Below are 20,787 nucleotides of genomic sequence, written 5' to 3'. Positions count from 1 at the left end.
TCAGTTTCAAGGAGTTGCAGGAAGGTGAAAGGAGAGCCTCACAGCTACACAGATGAAAAGTGGAGCTCTGACCCCAGTTGGGTTTTCTCTGTGCACTACACTGCCTGCAGTTCTGGGGCAAGTTTTTGACCAAGAATTTGAGATTGCTTAAAAGAAAAGAAAAGAATATTTTGAAACGGTATAAATTAAAATTTTAATTATAGGAATACTACCTATATCTCTGAAAATTATGAGTAAACTGCCCCACCTTCTTTACACAGTGAATGAATTTAATAGCATTGACCTTCAATCGCAGAAGTACCTATTACCAGAGACTGAAAGGTGGTATTTTCCCTGCTTTATGACAGATTGCTCACTTGACTCTGTGTGAATGAGGAATGGCAGGGCCTACGGTGCGGAGTAGACCCATGGGTGATCTTGCCCAGCTTCTGAGTGTGGGCAGGCCCTTGCCTGGTCGCCAACCTGAGGCGCTGTGGGACATCTGCACCCAGCAGAGGCCAGGTCCTGGGCCAGCCTGTGGCAGGAGGGAAGCTAACATCTGAGCGCGCATCTAGTGTCAAGCACTTTGCTTCAAGATGTGAGTGTAGAATGGAAAAGCTAAGTCACGCTTAGTGGAGGTGGGTCTCTTCCACCCAAGGACACAAAATAGCTTCTAGAAAGTAGGAAAATAAACATAGTAGGGCTTTAATCCTCTTAAATAAAATTTAAAAATTAAACATTAACATTTAAAATATACCAAGCGAGCAGTCCTCGGATTTTGAGAAAGTCCATCTTATAAGGGAAAATATCTTCAGGTCTCCAGTAAGTAGCTAATAGAGATCTGAAAATTTCTACAAATGGATGAACAACAGGGCAAAAAAGATTTTCTCAAATTCAGTAACCAGCAAAATAAGGCGGTTGAGACCTGTTGAGATGCATGTGCTCACTCCCGGTCTCCTGGGGGAGCCGGGGCTTGGGCATTTCAGCAGCTGGACAGTAATGAACTATAACTGAACTAACACATGTTCTTCAGCAGGGGCATCAAGAAGCTTTTCTGGGTGGGAAGGAACGTGCTTAGGGTCTCACCTTCCCTTCAATGAACGAAGGTATGGGCTGAGCACCCAGGACCCTGTGTGCCAGGGTGCCGGAGGGCCTGGTGAGGCTGGGTGGCCAGCCAGCCAAACAGCAGGGTTCTCGAAGGTGTTTTATTTGTTCATGGGATTTGGACACTACCAGGCTTTAAGCAGCTGGAGCTTTATCCTTGACACCCCACAGTCCAGTAGTGACCCGCCGGCCTGTTCTCTAAGCGTGCGCAGCTATTAAAGGTGTATTAGAAATCAATGAACAGACTCCCAAATTAAAGTTCATGAACACATCTGCGCAACCGGCTTAATTTTCTGTTTAGCCACTGGTTACTAAAGCTTTCCAACAAGGTTTGGGAAAGGGTCAAAAGTACTCATAGAGAAAATGAGCCAGGCTTTCAAGAGTGACAGCAAGTGATTACAAAAACCCCATGAAAGCCCTTCAGAGGCAGCTAAGCCTCCTTCACCACCCCCACCAGGGCAGGTCTCAGAGTGCGCCCATGCAGCTTGTACCCCACTTTGCTGACCAGTGCCACCGTGCCTGGCTCCTTCCCTTCCACCGGCGTGTGGAACAGGGCCTCGTGCTCGTAGGGATCGAACCTGGCCCCTACAGGGTTCAGCCGGAGTAAGCCATGCTTTGTGAACACCTTCTGGATCTGGACCTCGGTCATTACGAGCCCCTCGTAGAGGTTCTTCAGGTGAGGATTGTCGTCTTTAACCTCTTCCTTTGGGACACTCTGTGTTGCTTTCTCCAAGATGTCCGCGACCTCCAGCAAGTCCTTGCAGAAGCCCTGGATGCCTAAACAAAGTGAAGATACCATCATTTGCATTCCCCATCACCGGCAGGGGCATTAGAAAGCTCTAACCCTGCTGACCTCATGCATAAACTATTGAAAAATAACATTTCAAACTATTCATCTGTCCTCAAATTTCAAAGGTTTAAAAAAAAAAAAAAACAACCTACCATAAAGCCCAAAAAAGAGATCTTTTCTGGGTTTAGACAACAGCTAATTAGGAACGGAGACAAACAGCTCCCAAAGGGCAAAACCATCTCACCATCAATCCCGGCCCAGGTGAGGACACAACACCTTAGCCACAGGACACCTCACCCCCAAGGACATGATGCTGAGGGAGCGGCAGCTGCCCTGCCAGCACTGTGGGGTCCAAGTTTCCAGGACACACCGAAGCCTTAACCCTAACCTAACCGGAAATCATGTATGACAAGTCAAACTTCAAGGCAGTGTATTGTATCAAATTGCTTGTGGTTTCAAGAAAAGGCTATAAGGGACGCCTGAGTGGCTCAGTGGCTGAGAGTCTACCTTTGGCTCAGGGCGTGATCCTGGGTCCGGGGATGGAGTCCCACATCGGGCTCCCTATGGGGAGCCTGCTTCTCCCTCTCCTTCATGTCTCTCATGAATAAATAAAAAAAATTTAAAGACTACAGATGCTAAATGGAAATCAGGGGTGACCGGGGGCTCCAAGTGGGCATCTGCTTCAGCCAGGCCAAGACCGGGCACAACGGCATCACCTCACACTCAACTCTGCAGGAGGCAATGCCAGTGTACAACTTTCTTATCACAATACTTTCCCCTCCTGCTTTAAAATGAAACCGAAAAATGTCTGCTTATCTGATAAAATCATGGGCGTCTATCATGGATCAAGCGTGTACCAGTTCTCAGGATGGTCTGCCCTCATGGAATGTATGGTCTGAGATAGGCATCAAATAATCACACGAATAGACACAATTACAAATCCCACCTCCACGAAGGAGCATTCCTCAGGGCTGAGGAAAGATTATACCAAGGAACTTAATCATTTAGACTTGGAGACTCAGAGAAGTCTGTGAACCAAGGCCTGAAGGACAGGCCTAAACATTCAAGGACTAAAGGACAGCCAGTGCACAGGAAGAGGCAGACTCAGAGTAGCTGAAGGTTCCAGGTGGAGTAGCACAATGTGTGGACGTGGTGTGGTCACACTGTGCAGGCATACCTCACAAACACTGCAGTTCTAGCTGCAGACACCCCAACACAACAAGTATCTCATAGAGCGAGTCAAATGAATTTTTTGGTTTCTCAATACATACAGAAGTTATGTTTATGCCATAGACTATTAAGTGTGCGGTAGGTAGTACGATGTATAAAAAAAATCACACATACCTTAAAAATATCTTTTTGCTTAAAAAATGTTGATTATCATTTGAGCTCTCAGTGAGGTATGAGCATAACAAATATGGTAATAATGAAAAACTGAAACTACTGTGAGAATCACCAAAATGTGACACAGAGACACGAAATGAGCAGACATTAGTGGAAAAAATGCTTGGTCGACACAGGGTTGTGTTGCCAACAACAACACAAAGGTTGCCAACAAACCTTTGATCTGTAAAAACTGCATTATCCGTGAAGCACAGTAAAGTGAGGTAAGGCTGTATTCCAAAATCACTTTGGCTTAGAGTGTGGCAGGGTGAGTACTGAAGCCGCCTGGGGTCAGGGTGATGGCAGTGGAGGAAGTGGACAATTGGGGGGCCAGCCACTCAGGGCTTGTGGGATTGGGGAAATACGAGGATGAGGGACAGGAACTGGTCACCTCAGATTCCTGCCCTAAGTAAGCTCCAGGAAAGAGGACACTATCCTCTACTAAAATAAGGAAGAAAAGCAGACAGAGGGAAAGTTAAAATACCCACAAGACATCCAGGGGAAGACAATGCGTAAACAACAGGACAGATGGGACTAGAACTCACAAGAAATGTTGGAGCCTCAAAGAACCTGTGTGTGGGTCTGATAGAGGGCAGGCCGCCCAGGGAGCATGTTGAGAGGAAGGGAGGCCTGGCCCTGCTCCCCAAAGGACCCAGACATCTAGAGGCCAGGCCAAGAGGAAGCCAACGAATGGCATTTCCAGAAAGAGGAATAAGAAGTATTTCCAGAAGAAACTCATTATATGCTAAATGTGGCAGCACGAGACTGGATCTTGGTTCTCACGTGTCTGTACTTGTGCGTCTGTCCTTGGGCAAGTCTGTGACATGTTGCTGTGAGCCTGAGGGGCTTCTTCAATAACGTGGGAGAATGGTGCCTGCCAGTTCGAGCAGACGGTTCCATGAGGACTCAAATTGCACCTTTACATTTAACTGACACACCACAGGCATGGTGTCGAGAGCCCTGGCCTCAGCATGGCTACCGCCACCCCCCAGCTTTGTGATGAGCGGCAAGTCATTTAAGCCTCAATGGTCTCAAATGTAGAATGGGAAGGACGGTGACAAGTGTCCAAATACTGACATTGCCGACAGCATCTTAGATCTTTTTAATATGTTACTGCTAAGTGAGCTACGGAAATGACCATCAGTGAGGCTGACCTGCTGAGATGAAATGACCATCAGTGAGGCTGACCTGCTGAGATGATCTGCAGCCTCAGATACCCTCAGATTAACCCAGGTCTTCACGCCGAAGAGCGACACACACTCTTCACTGAAGGAATTACACTTATAATTCTAGAGGCAGGTCACAGCTGTGATGTTTGCTCCTCAAAGACCCACCTTGACTGGAGGGAACACACCCAGTAGCCTCCCCACCTTCCGACCTGGCTGATTCTGTGGTTCCACAACCACAGAGGTACCCCGCCCACGTTCCCTGCCCCTATTTTTCTAGGATCGATATCAGATAGTGTCTAAAGTTACCATATAATTTTGCCTCCTCCACTAATTTTTGGCTCCTCTGCCTCAGGTTTTCAGTGTCTGCCAAAGCTCGCTTGTATTTCTCCTAAAAAAGGGGCGAAGAAGAAATTTACATGAATAAAGCATGGCACAAAGAAAGCAAATGTGAGGGGAAGAAATTCCAAGTCCAAGTAACATCCGTTATGATGTGTGACATCTTAGTCTTCAGGCAGCACAGCTTACTGAGAAGCAAGCAGTTTTGCTGTGTCGCTATTTCCAATGAGGGGGGAGTAGGGGTTGAGGGGTCACTTCCTTGTGTAGCCCCCAGTGACCAGCTGGGTAGGGATATCATGGTTCTGATAGGCTCACTGGCCTGCGGAGGGACCACTTACTCCCACAGAATTTTCAAGTTCAGGGAATCCGAGAATGCTGGTCGGGGTGGCTGCACCCAGATCCCACGCCTCCAGGAGAGGTTCAGGAGAACCACCAGCCCACAGAAGACATAAAACCCCATCTGTGAGCCGCTGGTATTATGCCTGTTGCCCAAAGGCTGCGTCCCAACACTGAGTGGGTAACACCCACCCAATGCTGGCACCATCTCCACTTCTCACCAGTTTTCCTGTCATGCTGCTCACCTCCTGAGCACTTCTACCAGAATGCAGACCCACTGCTCCACATCTCTGCCTTTCACCCGTCCTCCATCTGCAGGTGATTCTAGTGCAGTGGTGAAGAACAACGGTCCTGAGGCTCAAACCTGGGTTCTGCCACTCGGTAGCTAAACAACCTGGGGAATGTTACCTAACCTTTCTGTGCCTCAGTTTCCTCATCTATAACCAGGGCTCTCACAGTTGACTCACAGTGAGGATTACTATCAATAAGGTGGTTAGAATAGGGCCAGCATAGAGTGTTTGATATGATCACTTTCAAATATTTAACTTGATTTGTGCCACCTATGCCTTTTCACGTAAAGTAATAACGCATCCTTCTAACTAGTTCACTAGTCCTCCCCTCATGAGGGCACCACATAACCACACCTCTGGCCCCAAACCATCTTCCCCTAAGACCCAGCTTAAGTGCTGCAGTGCTCTTCACTTGTAAAGACTGTCTCAAGTCTCAATTCAATATTATCTAGACAGCATGTGAAGACTCTCATGACAGAACCAAAGCCACATAGTTCTTAGAAAAATGACCAAACTCATCTGGCCAGAGGTCGTCTGAAGAACCTCCCCTGGAGTTCAAAAGATCACACCTCCCCACAAGAACCTGCGTGACCTTACCACGGTCTCCTTCAGCTGCTCTTCTAGCTTGACCTTCTCGTCCATGAGTGTCTTCTCTGTAGAGGGAGTATCTGTCTTCTGTTCATTTTGACCCACATCCTCTTCGAAGTTCCGGCCATTGTTCTTCTGTTTTGTAGCTGTGCACAACAGCCGAGGAGATGGCCTAAACCAAGTCCACAACACTGAATCAAGACTATGGGTTTTTTTGCTAAAAAGTCAGATGTTTAATTTCAGGAATTTGAGATAATTTAAAACTACTTGCTACTGACCTACGGGGGAGAATTTAGTAATAAAAGCAAATGGTACATTATGTACACAAGCAGCTAACTTACGTAAAATCTTCTGTAATGTGTCTAAACTAGTATGTCAGTGTACCAAGGCCATAGTACTAACCTCTTCTTTCCATTCCACACACCTCCTCCTGAGAGATGGTCAGGCAGAACCATCACATATTGATGGAGTAGCTACTATTACAGATGAGGCCCAGTGCTGATGTTGATGACAAAGATGGGCTGGGCAGAGATCTCACCCCTGGGGTACTTACTGTCAAAAAAGACATCTACAAAGTACCGTAATTTTGGGTTTTAAAGTGATAAAAGAGGAACCATGCTTTGGGAGGCTCACAGTAGAATGTAGCTTTGGGGAAATGAGAGACCATGAAAGGCTCTGTACAGAGGTCCTCTGAAAGATGTGTATAAGGAGTCAGCTTTGGAGGCTGGAAAGCTGGGGGATGTACAGAGGGAAACAAAGAGCACTAAACCTAATACTGGAAGTGACTCAAGATGTTATCCAATCTGATCCCCACATGAAAAAGGTTACGTGGTAAGTCCAAGGTCACAAAGTTATTAATGTATGACAGAATGATTTCAAAACTCAGATTTCTTCTAAAAGTTCTCCTCAATTGCACATTTCAATCTGAAAATAAACTACAGTTGATTTTCTTCCCAGATTAAAGGAAACTGCCTCAAAGACTAGGAGAGCTATCAGTACAGAAAACGTGTACAAAGACATTTCTGGCAGCACCGGGCAGCAACAAGCTGGGGGCACCGCGGACTGCACTGTGCTTCCACAGTCTGGAAAGCAATGCGGCTGCCAAAGTGGGCGTCAAGCTATCCTCTCTGTGATCCGCTCCAGGTGTGCTGTGCTGTGCTGTGCTGTGCAGTCAACAATGCGATTCAGGAAAAGGGACAAAACATGAAGCCACTTCTGAAAGGGCGAACCAGAAGTCCTGTGTATGCAGACCCGTGTCTTGGGCCTGGAGAAGAACCCAAGGATCCATCAGTCGGTCGCTACCAGGCTGGAACGCAGGAGCCTTTCTACCATATTTTGTGATTTAAAAAAGCTAATAACGCGACTGCGGTGCGATCCCGGGGTGTGGCCGTCACAGCCATCCCGCCCGCGGAGGCGCCGGGAGCAGTGGGGTAGGGGACGCAGCAGGGCGGGCTCAGAGAGGGAGACGGAGTCAGAGCGCCCGCCAGCCCCTGCTGGGAGCTCGCTCACTCCACAATACTCGTTGGCAAGGCCAGAAACTAACCCTGCCCCGGCGACGCTTTCCTGGCGACTAGCTCAGATCACAAAACCACGAATTACGTGACCAAAAATAACAGCCTCTCCCCGAGGCCCCCGGGCGGTCACTGCCCTCCGTGTTACCGGGTCCCCCCCCCCCGCCGGGTGTCCCGCCCCCGCGGGCACGCTCCTCCGGCCCAGGGTGCCGAAGCCCCGCCGCTCACCGCACGGGGCAGGAGGGCACCGGCCGCCGAGCCCCCGCGGACGCGCTCGAGCCTCCCTCCACGGCGCCCGGGCTCAGGAAGGCACCGCGGCGCAGGGGAACGAGCCCGAGCGCCGCCCGCGGCCCCCGCGCGCGACCTGGCCCTGGAGGGGCGCCGGGCGCCGGGCGCCGGGGCGCGAGCGGGGTGCGAGGGGGTGAGGGGGGTGAGGGGGCCGCCACGCGGGCGAGTGCGCGCCGGAGGCCCCGGCCGAGGAGCAGGCGCCGGGGCGGGGGGGGCGGCTCGCGCGCGCCGACGACGCCCGCTCCCGGGCCCAAGCGGCGCAGGGCCCCGCCCGAGGAGGAGCCGCCCTGGGGGCCGCGCCTCTCCTGGGTCACAGGCAGCCGGGCGCCCCTTACCTGAGACACAGCGCCAAAGCCGGGAGGCTGCGCCGCGCCAGCCTCACGCACCGAGCCGCCATGACTGTCGTCGCCGCCGTCGGCACCGCGCACGCACCGGGCCTGCGCGGAGGCCTCTGGCTCGCCCCCTCGAGGGCCTGGCCACTCGCGCAGACCCGTGTCTCCTTCCCCGCCCAACCGCGTCTCTCCAGCCATTCCGGAGCCGCTTCCCCTTTGATGGACAGACGGTGCTACCCAATAACTGTGGGTCACTGCACAGCTCTCCCTCGCCCCGCCCCCTCACCGCCCTGGTGGGCGGGGCCTGGGGCTTCCGGAGCCCCAGAAGGTGAGGAGGTGAAAGGTCAAGGGAACTGTGGGAGGAGACGCTCGCGGGCGGGGCGCGGTCAGGGTACGACCAATGGGGGAGAAGCGTGGGGGGGCGGGGCGCCGGAAGTGCGGCGCTGGGCGCGCGAGACTCGGTTTGCGCGACTCCTCGGCCTTTCCGGGAGCGGGCCGGGGCGGGGCGGGGCGCAGCGCAGCGGGGGACCCCTAGGTCCTGACGTTTTCACTCATCTGGCGACGCCATCTCTACAGGATCACGGGCCCTGAAGCCCAGGTGCCGCCCCTGGGCTGCTGTCCCTCCGAGGGGTCCCGGGAGCTCTGACTTGGCTCCTGCTCCAGCTCTGCCGGGCCGAAGTCCCGTCCGCCGGCGGGAGGGACGGCTGGAGCCCCTGCCCGCGCACCCCGGGACCGAGGGACGGACGGACGGACGGAGGGAGGGACGGAGCCCCTGCCCGCGCACCCCGGGACCGAGGGACGGACGGACGGACGGAGGGAGGGACGGAGCCCCTGCCCGCGCACCCCGGGACCGAGGGACGGACGGACGGACGGAGCCCCTGCCCGCGCACCCCGGGACCGAGGGACGGACGGACGGACGGAGGGAGGGACGGAGCCCCTGCCCGCGCACCCCGGGACCGAGGGACGGACGGACGGACGGACGGAGGGCGGAGCCCCTGCCCGCGCACCCCGGGTCGGACGGACGGAGCCGTGGTCTCCCCCACTCCCGCAGGGTGAAAGCCGGAGCCCGTGGTCCCGCCCAGGGTGGAGGACTGGGGATCCGGTCTCCAAGGTGGATCACATTCCTGAGGACCAAGCCTCTGCTCTTTGCCCCGCTCTCATTAAAATTCTTGAAAATGTTGCACCAACATCGACACTGTGCCAGAGTCCGTGACACCTGCAGGGACAGGCGGGCAGCCAAATCCAGGAGGTGGGCTGTTCTGTGGAAAGATGACCCAGCTTATGGATTAATTAAGGGGCTGGAGGAAAAGAAAGGAAGTGAACCGGTTGACAATGGAAGCTTAAAGACATGATTAAATGGATGTCTGGACCTTCTTTGGATCACGATAGAGCAAACCAACTGTACAAAAGGTATTTGTGACAAAGTGAAATGCGAACATAAACAGTATCAGTAAGGAAGGAGTTACGTTAAGGAGAGAGGATGGCCCGGTGGCTGGGTAAGAATGTCCGGATTGTTTAGAGATGCAAACAGAAGTATTTGTACTATATTGCCACAGTGTTTAGGATTGGCTTTATAAATACTCTTGTAAAAAAAAACAACAACAACAAAAACAGGACAGGAGAAACTCAGTGGCAAAATGTTGATAGTTGAGGCTGGATGGTGAATACCATCTGAGTTATGACTCTTCTTTTGTATATTGGAAATTTCCTCTAATAAAATGTAACAATAATGTCGTATTTCTCACTGGCTGTGACGTTGGGCAAGCCACTTGATTGCTCTTGGCCTCAGTCCTTGATCCACTCACCTGTAGAACTGTGATCATATTTATTGTGAAGCTTAATTTTTTAGAAGATTTTGCGTATTCATGAGAGACACAGAGAAAGAGAGGCAGAGACAGGCCGAGGGAGAAGCAGGCTCCCTCTTGGGAGCCCAGTGCAGGACTCGGTCCCCAGGACCCCGGGATCACGCCCTGAGCTGAAGGCAGACGCTCAGTCCCTGAGCCACCCAGGCGTCCTATGTTGTGAAGTTTAAAAGAGACAAATACTCATTTCCTAACTTCTTTGGGCTCAGAGGGAATCAGATGGGCATCCCAAATAGCTTACAGTGCAGCATGAGGGCAATCAACAGAGAGTTATAGCCACTTGGTCCCGAGACAGAGACAAGCACAGGTCGTTGCAGTGTGATGCCACACTGGGGACAGGAAGCCATGCCCTGAGTCTGGGTCCTGCCCCTCGGAACCTCCCTCCACAGGGGCTGCCTGTGCTGCCACCTGGTGGCCGTATTTGGAACCGCTCCAAGAGGGAGCTGGGGTATTACATACAAAGATGGCATTTTGCTACTGCTCTAGGGACCCAGCTCAGGTAGTTCCCTGAGGTCTTCATCAACTCAGTGCAAGTCCTCTCCACATGGCGGGGAGGCCGCTTCTCTGGGAAGAATCCTGGGAGGCCGCTTCTCTGGGAAGAATCCTGGATCAGCCCACAGAACACACTTTCAGCAAAGGGCACAGGTGGTCCGGGCAGGGATGTGGGAAAAACAAGCTTAATGGTGTATGGTGCCCCCAACAAGGAGGGGGTGACATTTAAGAAGGTGTCCTCAGGTGAGAGTTGTGCAGGTAGATGGCTCAACAGCATGTGTGCTGTGAGTGTGATCCTCACAATAGACGAGAGCTGGTGGGTGCCAGGGTCTGGGCAGATGTCCTTTCGGATCAGCACACAATATGGTGATGAGGGGACAAAGCCCAGCCAGGTTAGGTGACTTCTTCAAGGTCATGAAGGCAGAAAAAGGCAGAGTTTTTTTTTTTTTAAAGATTTTATTTATTTATTTATTTATTTGAGACACACACAGAGAGAGAGGCAGAGACACAGGCAGAAGGAGACGCAGGCTCCATGCAGGGAGCCCAATGCAGGACTCCATCCCGGGACTCCAGGATCATGCCCTGAGCCAATGGCAGGCGCTAAACCGCTGAGCCACCCAGGGATCCCCAAGGCAGAGCTTTTGTATATTTCCCTCGACCAATCTCAACTTCCGTGTGGCCGTCAGATGTGAAGCCAGATCCTGCATCTGTCCACCCAGAGTGTTGGCTCCTGCCACAAACCGCATTATTACCATTGTCCCTGAGCAGGGACATGGATTTTCATCCTTTTGTCCAACTCTGAAATAAACCAATAAAAAGCATGGTCGGGGCATCTGAGTGGCTCAGTTGGTTGAACGTCTGACTCCTGATTTCTGCTCAGGTCATGATCTCACCGTCCTGAGATCAAGTTCTGCATTGGGTTCCATGCTGGTCATGGAGTCTGCTTGAGAGTCTCTCCCTCTCCGTCTGTCCTTCTCCCACTTTCTTTTTCCATCTCTAAAACGAAAACGGGCATAACAAGTGTGGTAGCCATCTAAAGATGGGCCCCAAGATACCCATCCTCTGGTTATCCCATCCAACACAAATCCTGATGCTCTGAAGGCACTTTGCAGATGTAACAAAAGGTTCAAGCCAGTTGGCCTTCCTGGAGATTATCCATCCAGTGGGGTTGACCTTGGGGAGTCCTTTAAAAGTGGAGAGGTTCCTCCAGCAGGGGATGTCAGAGAGCTTCAGAGCGCGAGAACATGTTGGATGGCCTCTCCCACTTGGGAGCTGGAAGGGCCGTGTGAAAGTGAAGGCAGTGTGCAGCCTTGGGGGCAGAGGGTGGCCCTCGGCTGACTGTCAGCAAGGAACTGAAGATCTGCTGTTGCCCGGAGCTGGACTCCATGGGCAACCTGAAGGAACCCCCTGGGAGCCCTGCCTGCCAGCTCTTGATTCTGTGAGGCCTGGGGTGCACTAGGCCACCAAATAATCATGCAGGGTGGGCATTACCTTTATGGTCTGGGCTTTATTGGATTGTGTTTTGGATCTCAGCATGTGGAGTGGATCAGTCATAAGCCTTGCTCCCTTTTTCATCACCCAGGCTCATTCTTGGCCCACTTTTGATTGTTCCTTTGTTTTGGTGGCCAAATCCTCCGCCCCAAGGAAACCAGGGTTGGGAGACCTGTCTGGACGAGAGACCTGATTTCTGGCAGCAAATTGTCCACCACTTGTCCCTAGCACGCTGGCTCCAAGTAGAAAGGAAGTTCTGGGTAAGAAAATGCCACCAGGCATCGAAAGATGAATGGATAAAGAAGATGCGGTTTATGTATACAATGGAATATTACTCAGCCATTAGAAACGACAAATACCCACCATTTGCTTCAACGTGGATGGAACTGGAGGGTATTATGCGGAGTGAAGTAAGTCAGTCGGAGAAGGACAAACAGTGTATGTTCTCATTCATTTGGGGAATATGAATAATAGTGAAAGGGAATATAAGGGAAGGGAGAAGAAATGTGTGGGAAATATCAGAAAGGGAGACAGAACATAAAGACTCCTAACTCTGGGAAACGAACTAGGGGTGGTGGAGGGGGAGGAGGGCGGGGGGTGGGGGTGAATGGGTGACGGGCACTGAGGGGGACACTTGACAGGATGAGCACTGGGTGTTATTCTGTATGTTGGTAAACTGAACACCAATAAAAATTAATTTATTTAAAAAAAAAAAAAAAGAAAGAAAATGCCACCAGGGATCCCTCGGTGGCGCAGCGGTTTGGCGCCTGCCTTTGGCCCAGGGCGCGATCCTGGAGACCCGGGATTGAATCCCACGTGGGGCTCCCAGTGCATGGAGCCTGCTTCTCCCTCTGCCTGTATCTATGCCTCTCTCTCTCTCTCCCTCTGTGTGTGACTATCATAAAATAAATAAAAATTAAAAAGAAAATCTACACTTAAAAAAAAAAAAAAAAGAAAATGCCACCAGAAGGGGCCACAGAGGTTCCCATTGAAATAACTGGGCACTTGGGTGGCTCAGTGGTTGAGCATCTGCCTTTAGCTCAGGGCGTGATCCTGGGGTCCTGGGATCGACTCCCACATCAGGCTCCCTGCATGGAGCCTGTTTCTCCCTCTGCCTGTGTCTCTGCCTCTCTCTCTGTTTCTCATGAATAAATAAATAATCTGAAAAAAGAAAAAAAATAGCTTTCTGCAAAAAGCTGTATCAGTTGCATGGAGAAGAAAGTGAATGCAACAGTAACTCAGCATGTTTTCTGAGAACATTGGACAGACAGCAGTTAGAACCAGCTGCTCCAGGTGTGGTCAGGGGCCCGCTGTGGGTGCAGGCTTCTCTTCCCCAGAGGTGGGGAGAGGGTGGCTTTGGCTTACCTGAAGGAAGGAGGGAGGAGGCGGCGAGCCCTTCGATCCCGGGGAGAGCTTCTTACAAAGTCTGTGGACATGAGAGATTGTTTGAATCTAAGGCTGATTGAATTGTTCACCACAAGCCCCCTGCGTTTGGAACCCTCCTGTGTGTTGGTCGAATTTATCATCAGCCAGAAAGAAATCAGAGAGCCACGAAAAGCACTGTGGGTGAGGATTGGCAGGATGGATGGTTTCTCATTAGAAAAATAACGGGGATTATTATAGAGGCAATGGAAGATGCAAATGGTGGGGTCACCTCGGTGCAGCAGCCTTCTCCCACCTTCTGCAGCTCTCTCGCATCCCCGGGAGGAAGCTGAGGGCCTGTGTTCTTTGTTTCCCCCCTGACCCTGCGCTAGGATTGATCACAAGCCCACGGGGTCTGTTCTCTCCGTGGTGGATCTCAGCAGCCTGTGGTTACAGGGCCTGGTGCTCAGTGTGACCCCACTGAGTGGATGTAAGCCCCAGGGCCCCTGGGAAGTCTGAGCAGAAAAAGCTCACTGGTGACTAGATCAGAATGTCATCCCTTGTCATGAAATTAGAGCTGTGTCGTCACGGATTGGACCGCTTTTCCCTGAGGTGTGAAAACTCAGAAAACACCTTCTCCAAAGGGAGTTTGCAAAACTAAAGATCTTTTTCCAGAAACAAAGCCAGTGATGGAAGGCCACAGGAAAGCAAACTGGGGCTTGGCCAGGCCTGGGACCCTGGGGAGAAGCCCATCCTCCTGCCAGTCCTCTGCCTGTCTGCCCACGCCATGAGCCACAAACAGCATCCTGAGAGCCCCACGTGGTGCCACAGACAGCCAGTGCTGAGCTTTGTTTCTGGAACAAGCAGCCTCTGGGTAGGAAGCAAACACACTTTGGTCCAGAACCTGCTCTGCTTCTCAAAAATTGGGTTTCAAAAACACACACAATGTTTTATTTTTTTAAAGATTTATTCATGAGAGACACACACAGAGAGAGAGAGAGAGGCAGAGACACAGGCAGAGGGAGAAGCAGGCTCCCTGCGGGGAGCCCGATGTGGGACTCCATCCCAGGACCCCAGGATCACGCCCTGAGCAGAAGGCAGATGTTCAACCCCTGAGCCACCCAGGTGACCCACATGTATAATGTTTTAAGGAGGTTTTGCAGGATGATTCTCTTTTGCTGCTGGTGGTGATGGTGGTGGTGGTGATGGCTGCGGGAAGGGAACATCATTTGCCTGTTCTTTCCGAGGACCCACTATGTGCCAGGGTCCCCACGTGAGGAGACGGGTGTCTGGAGCCCCATGACCCTGGGGTAGGGAAGGCGGGAGACCCTGGTCTGAGGGTCCGAGTCCCCGTTCCAGAGCCAAAATCCTGTCCCTGGAAGCCCTTTCTTCATTCATGAGGCATGTCCACACCCGTCCCCGCCGGAAGAGCCACATACAGATAGGCCCCATTTGCCTAATTTGCTTTGAGCCGGGCTTCTGTCGCTTACCACTGACGGTTGTCCCCATAGTGCCTCCTGATGGTCACATCAGGGGCAGGCGCGGCTGTAACCCCCGTGGACAGAGGAGGGACCATGCCGAGTCCAGGGTGCAGGTGCCACCCTCTGATGCTCTGGGCCTCGTGTTCTTTCCAGCACCCACTGTTCCCTGTCTCGGTAAGTGCATCGGGGTCCCACAGTGTGGCTGCTTCACCATGATCTCGATGACAAGGCCAGAACCCAGGGCCAGAGCTTGAGCTGGAGCCGTGTCTGTGTGTCTGTGCATGTGTCTGTGTATCTGTCTTTGTGTGCGCGCACATACATGCATGTGTGTTCTGGCTCTGGGAACCTCAGTCCCCGTGTTATTTCACTTTTCAGACCCAATGGACGTCTGACTCCCGCTGTGACTTTTGCTGCTACTTTCCCCCTGTTTCCCCATCTGGGGGTTCATCCCAGCTGCGTCCAGGCAGTGTGAGCGAGTCCTAACATCCGTTCAATGACAAGACTGTGCGCCTGCTGCAGGGAAACCTCCAGCCTGCCCTCAAACATGACGCTTGCTTGCATCAGGGGCTCTGGTCCCCCACCTCTGGGCAGGTCGGTGGGGTGGAGGCAGAGTGAGTGGGGCTGAGTAGAGAAGCCCAGGAAGGAGGCCAGATGCCAGGCCTCACCCTGCCCTCCAGAGAACTGTTGAGTTTCCACAGTTTCCATCTAGAAATCCATGGAGAGATGTTTTGGTTTCTACCAACTTATCAGACAATCAGGTAAGATCCAAGTGCCTAGGCCTAAAGACTTTTGAACGTTAAAGGTATCTGGGATGAGAAATTGCACTCTTAGGTGTTCACCTGAAGGCACTGAGAGTAGGAACTCAGAGACATTTGTCATGTTCGTGACAATATTGTTCCCAGTAGCTGAGAGGTGGAAGAGGCACCAGGCCCTTGGATGGAGGTACAGAAACGCAGTGCGGCCCATCCGTGCAACGCAATGTTATTCAGCAGATTCAGGTTCCCAGGTTCCCAGGGGGTTCCTTCAGGTTGCCCATGGAGTCCAGCTCCGGGCAACAGCAGATCTTCAGTTCCTTGCTGACAGTCAGCCGAGGGCCACCCTCTGCCCCCAAGGCTGCACACTGCCTTCACTTTCACACGGCCCTTCCAGCTCCCAAGTGGGAGAGGCCATCCAACATGTTCTCGCGCTCTGAAGCTCTCTGACATCCCCTGCTGGAGGAACCTCTCCACTTTTAAAGGACTCCCCAAGGTCAACCCCATTGGATGGATAATCTCCAGGAAGGCCAATAAGGAAGAAGATTCCGACACCTGCCATAACATAGTTGAAACTGGACAATATTGTGCTCAGCAAAAGCAAGCCAGGCAATAAAAGGACTAATATTATGTGATTCCACTTGTAGGGAATACCCCGAATAGGCAAGTCTGTAGAGACAGCAGTAGTGGTTACGAGGGGCTCAGGAGGGACGGGGGGGGGGGGGAGCAAGTGTGTCATGGGGACAGAGTTTCTGTTTGGAAAGTTCTGGAGATGGATGGGGTGATGGCTACACAACAAAGTAAATGTACGTAAAGTCACTGAGCTGTATTCTAAAAAGTGTCTAAAATGGCTAATTTTAAGTTGTATATATTTTGCCGCAATTTAAAAAATAATGTAAAAAAAATTAAAAACCTGATATGGGTTTGGAAACATTTTGCCAGAAGTGGGAATGGACATGCTTAGGGAAACCCTGACAGAGAATCAGGAATGGAAGGGTGTCGCACCTGCTCGAAGCCTCTTGCTTTGGGCAGGTCCTCTGCATCGTCGTGGTCAAACATGAAAGACCAATAAATTACCTACTTCTCACAAAAACAAGATTGATCCATGTTATGGCCCATTTACATTGTAAATCTACAATGAGGATGAGAAAATAAAAACAAAACCACCAGGTCCAGAACCTTGACTGGGTGTTATAAATTGTGCCCTCTCAAAATTTAAATGTCGAGGTCTTAACCCCCAGGACCTCAGAATGTGACCTGATTTGGAGAGAAGGTCTTTGCAGGGTCATCAAGTTAAAATGAGGCCACCAGGGTGGGCCCCAGTCCAACACAGTAGGTGTCCTTATAGAAAGGGGACATGTGGGGGCACCTGGGTGGCTCAGTGGTTGAGCGTCTGTCTTTGGCCCAGGGCGTGATCCTGGGGTCCTGGGATTGAGTCCTGCATCAGGCTCCCTGTAGGGAGCCTGCTTCTCTCTCTGTCTGTGTCTCTGCCTCTCTCTCTGGGTCTCTCATGAGTAAATAAATAAATAAAATCTTAGGAAAAAAAAAAAGAAAGGGGACATGTGGACACAGGGAGAGTGCTGTGTGAGGATGGATGCGGAGATGGGCAGCATGTCTGTGGCCAGGGAGAGTGGAGGAGGCCCGCAAACCCCAGAAGCAGAGTGGTGGAGAGGCCGGGAACAGATCCTCCCTCAAGGCCCCAGGAGGAGCCAAGCCTGCCCACCTTCAGCCTCCAGCATTGTGAGACCAGGAGATCCTATGGTTAGAGCCAGCCAGTTTGTGGTCCTTTGTCACCTACCTAGGAAACTCAGATGCTCGGCTTCAAGCAACAGAAATTATTTCTTGCTGCTACGTCTGCGTCCAGATTTCCCTTTTCTTTTAAGGCACCAGTCATATCGGAGTAGAGCCCGCTTGACTCCTTTGGGGCTTCGTCCTATCTAATTACACCTGCAAAGTCTTTCCCAAAAGGTCACATTGACAGGCACTGGGGCTTAGGAATTCAAAGTGTCTGTCGAGGGGTTACCATGTAACCCACCACAATCTGCCCACCAAATGCATGCCCTTCTCATATGCAAAGTACATTTCCACTCTCTATCCCACAGCCCCCCATCTCAACCCTTCTGGCATCTAAGTACCGTCAGATCAGAGTCAGACCTTTACTCCTTTCGGTGTGTTGAGGTCTGGGCGGAGGGCACGCTCAGGGAATGTTTAGTGGAGAATACAGAATTCCTGCTCCCATTCCCATGCTCTGCCCCAGGGCAAAGTAGAACAACTGCCACCACCACAAGCATTTACTGGCTCCCTCACCGATCCCTGCCCACCTACTGGGATTGCTCTTGGGATCCTGCCCTGTGTCAATCAGAGGGAATCCTGAGGCTGGAAGGAAGTACTTGGCTTCTTCCATCAAGATGCTTATCTCACTGTTTTGTGATTGTTTACCTAAAACAACTTGAAAAATGTGCAAGGTTGCATTTTGTAAAACTGAAACTGTTTCTGCTGATTTTTGTTTCTTCTTGCAGAGACTTCATGTCGCTAGATAGAACTGAAGTGTTTTTCAGTCCAAGTCTGGGGTTTGGATACAAACTGAGCAAAAATTAAAAAAAAAAAATCTGTAGGATCTGTAATGATGTCATCTTTCAGTCCTGGTAATTAGCACTTTCTCTCTTTTTTTTTCCCTGATCTGTTTAACTAGAGTCTGTAAATTTCATCCACCTTCTCAAAAGACTGGCTTTCGATTTTACAGATTTTTCTCTATATTGTTTTTTCTATGTTCCATTTCATTGATTTCTGCTCTCATTATTTCTTTTCTGCTATTTACTTGGAGTTTCATTGGTTCTTTTATTTCCATTTAAGGGAGAAGATGAGGTCAATAATTTACCTTACCTTTATCCTTAAAGATATTTTCTTAGGCAGCTTTATTGAGATATGATTCACACACCACAACTCACTTTTTTAAGGTGTATCCTTCAGTGGTTTTCGGTATATTTACAGACGTGTACAACTATCACCACAATTAGTTCTAGAACATTTTTGTCACCACCAGAAGAAACCCTGTGCCCATTAGCGGTCACCCCCCTCCTTTCCTCCCCTAGATCCCGGCTACCTCCTATATAGATTTTCCTCTCTAGGACATTTCATATAAATGGAGTCATATACTATGCAGTCTTTTGCGACTGGTTTCCTTTATTTGGCAGAATGTTTTAAAGGTTCATCCATATGGTAGCACATGTCAGTACCTCATTCCTTTTTTTTTTTTTTTTAGTTTTTTATTTTTTATTTTAGAGGCAGAGAGAAAGAGCACAAGCAGGAGGGGCAGAGGGAGAGGGAGAGAGAGAATCTCAAGCATCCTCCCCTTGAGCATGGAGCCCCATGCGGGGCTCAATTCTGTGACCCCAAGATCATGACCTGAGCTGAAACCAAGATTCAGATGCTTAACTGACTTCACCACCCAGGCACCCCAGCACTTCATTCTTTTTTATGGCTGGAAATATTCCACTATATTCCATTGTATGGATCTAGTCCATTTGTTTATGCATTCACCACTCAGTGGACCTTTGGATTGTTTCTATGTTTTGCTACTATGAATCATGGTGCTATAAACATTCATGTACATATTTTTATGTGGACATATTTCCATTTTTATGGGGCACATCCCCGGGAGTGGAATTTCTAGGTCATATGGTAACTCTGTTTAACCATTGAGGCAGCACCAGACGACTTTTCAGAGCAGCTGTACCATTTTCCGTGCCCACCAGCAGTGCGGGAGGTTGCCCATTTCTCCACAGCCACGCCAACGCTTGCCGCTACCTGACGTTTAGACTGCAGTCATTCTGGAGCTGCTCAGGTGCTGCCCAAGATGACAGATTCAACAGCTGTTGATAAGCATCCACATGCTGTTTTTCATCTTTTCAGAGCTCATGACATTGTCTCTTCCTGCTGGGCCTCCTCTTCTCTCTTCTCCCCATGACTGGTCTCACGGGGGTACTTCCCCCTGCCCACCCTCGAGGATGCACTCACATCTCTTATCCTTTATCGTACGCTGTGAATGCCAACACGAGGCCAGGCCACTGTCTTTGGGGAACAGCTAAGGGAACAGGTGGTTCAAGTGCAGACTACCATCCCAGATGGTGGAAAGGGAGGAAACAGAAAGAGAAGGTTCTGGAAGGAAGAGCATGGAATGCATGCAGGGCAGCTGTTGGGGGAGCCAGTGAGAAGAGGGGCTTGGAGGATAGATGTTAGCCTCTGCCTCTGCAGGATATTCTCTCAGAAGGGGCAATGTTCTGGGTGGGAGGAAGCATGGCTTCCAGTGTCGCCTCTGCCACTGGTTTGCAGGGTGACACTCTCTTGACTCTCTGGGACCCTGTCCCTGTCTGTGAAAAGGGATGAGGACAGCCTGCTGAGACTTCACACAGTTGCTGTGATTCATTCATTTGCTCATGTACTGAGCCATTCCAGGACCGGGGGTGGGGGGGTGGGGGCGGTGTCAGACAGGAGGAGGGATGCCAGGTCTCAGTCTGTGGTAAGTAGCTATAGTTATTGGTTGACGTAGGGCCCTTCAAGTCAAACTTGCACCATGAAGGACCTGTGGGTAGAAGGGAGGGGTTTGGGACCCACATAAAGAACGTGATCACCAGAGGTAGTGAGCTTGCTGTCAGTGGAGGAAATCGGGCAACTGCTGGCTGACCTAGCAATTACAACGAAAGGTGATGCGTAATGTGGTGAGGATGCGGAGGAAAGGCCCAGAGGGTGAGGGCAAAGTGACAGGGAGGTCACTCAGATCGGACTTTAATCCTAGCCCAAAGTAATGGGGATCTGGGAAGCCACTTGGGCAGAACTTCCGAGTCATCAGGATGGCAGGTGGATTTTGCAGCAGCTGTCTGCAAGCCCCTGGAGGGAGAGGAGGCTGCCTTCAGGCTGAAGGAACCCCAGGTGGACCACTGATGCCTGCTGTGGTGGCGGGAGGGGGCGCGACAGCCCTCGTGCCACAGGCCGGCTGACCCTGGTACATTGTCCCCAGAGGGAAGGACTAACCTGTGTGTTCCCTGGACCATGGGGTCCTTGAAGGCAGGGAAGGGATCTTTTATTTTCATTTCTGGATCCCCAACACCCAGCAAGGAGAGGGCCAGGTACACCTTAGGTCTTCGGAAACAGGGGGTGGGGTGGCTGGCTGTCTCGGGGGCACACGGTGTTTTGTGATCAAATCAGAGCCAGGACCTTGCAATGGTCAAGCTTATGCGTCAG

The 20,787-nt window shown here is 51.2% G+C and overlaps 1 protein-coding gene and 1 long non-coding RNA gene across 2 annotated transcripts; one reads left to right on the top strand and one right to left on the bottom strand.

Moving 5' to 3' along the window:
* Positions 1-660: 660 nt before the first annotated feature.
* Positions 661-8,245, bottom strand: GRPEL1 (GrpE like 1, mitochondrial). The gene is made up of 4 exons (XM_055326799.1): positions 8,110-8,245; positions 5,985-6,147; positions 4,732-4,813; positions 661-1,860 (listed from the first exon to the last, which is right to left on the bottom strand). The coding sequence occupies exons 1-4, from the start codon at positions 8,169-8,171 to the stop codon at positions 1,514-1,516; spliced, it is 654 nt and encodes a 217-aa protein (XP_055182774.1). The 5' UTR covers positions 8,172-8,245; the 3' UTR covers positions 661-1,513.
* A 374-nt stretch (positions 8,246-8,619) lies between these two features.
* On the top strand, positions 8,620-16,239 carry LOC129510380 (uncharacterized). Its single transcript, XR_008664584.1, has 3 exons — positions 8,620-9,516; positions 12,043-12,361; positions 15,170-16,239. It is a non-coding gene; the product is annotated as an uncharacterized LOC129510380 (long non-coding RNA).
* Positions 16,240-20,787: the final 4,548 nt, after the last annotated feature.

Source organism: Nyctereutes procyonoides, unplaced genomic scaffold, assembly GCF_905146905.1.
Source record: "Nyctereutes procyonoides isolate TBG_1078 unplaced genomic scaffold, NYPRO_anot_genome, whole genome shotgun sequence".
Classification (NCBI taxonomy): Eukaryota; Metazoa; Chordata; class Mammalia; order Carnivora; family Canidae; genus Nyctereutes; species Nyctereutes procyonoides.
The sequence above is the reverse complement of the archived record's forward strand: the minus strand, read 5'-3'. Positions and strand labels throughout refer to the sequence as shown.

Excerpts from the sequence above, each read along its gene's own strand:
- GRPEL1 (XM_055326799.1), bottom strand. The coding sequence starts at position 8,171 with ATGGCGGCTCGGTGCGTGAGGCTGGCGCGGCGCAGCCTCCCGGCTTTG. Across the intron at positions 4,814-5,984 it reads AGCAGCTGAAGGAGACCGTG|GAGAAATACAAGCGAGCTTT; the intron begins GTAAGGTCACGC and ends CCCCTTTTTTAG. Across the intron at positions 1,861-4,731 it reads GGAGGAGGCAAAATTATATG|GCATCCAGGGCTTCTGCAAG; the intron begins GTAACTTTAGAC and ends CACTTTGTTTAG.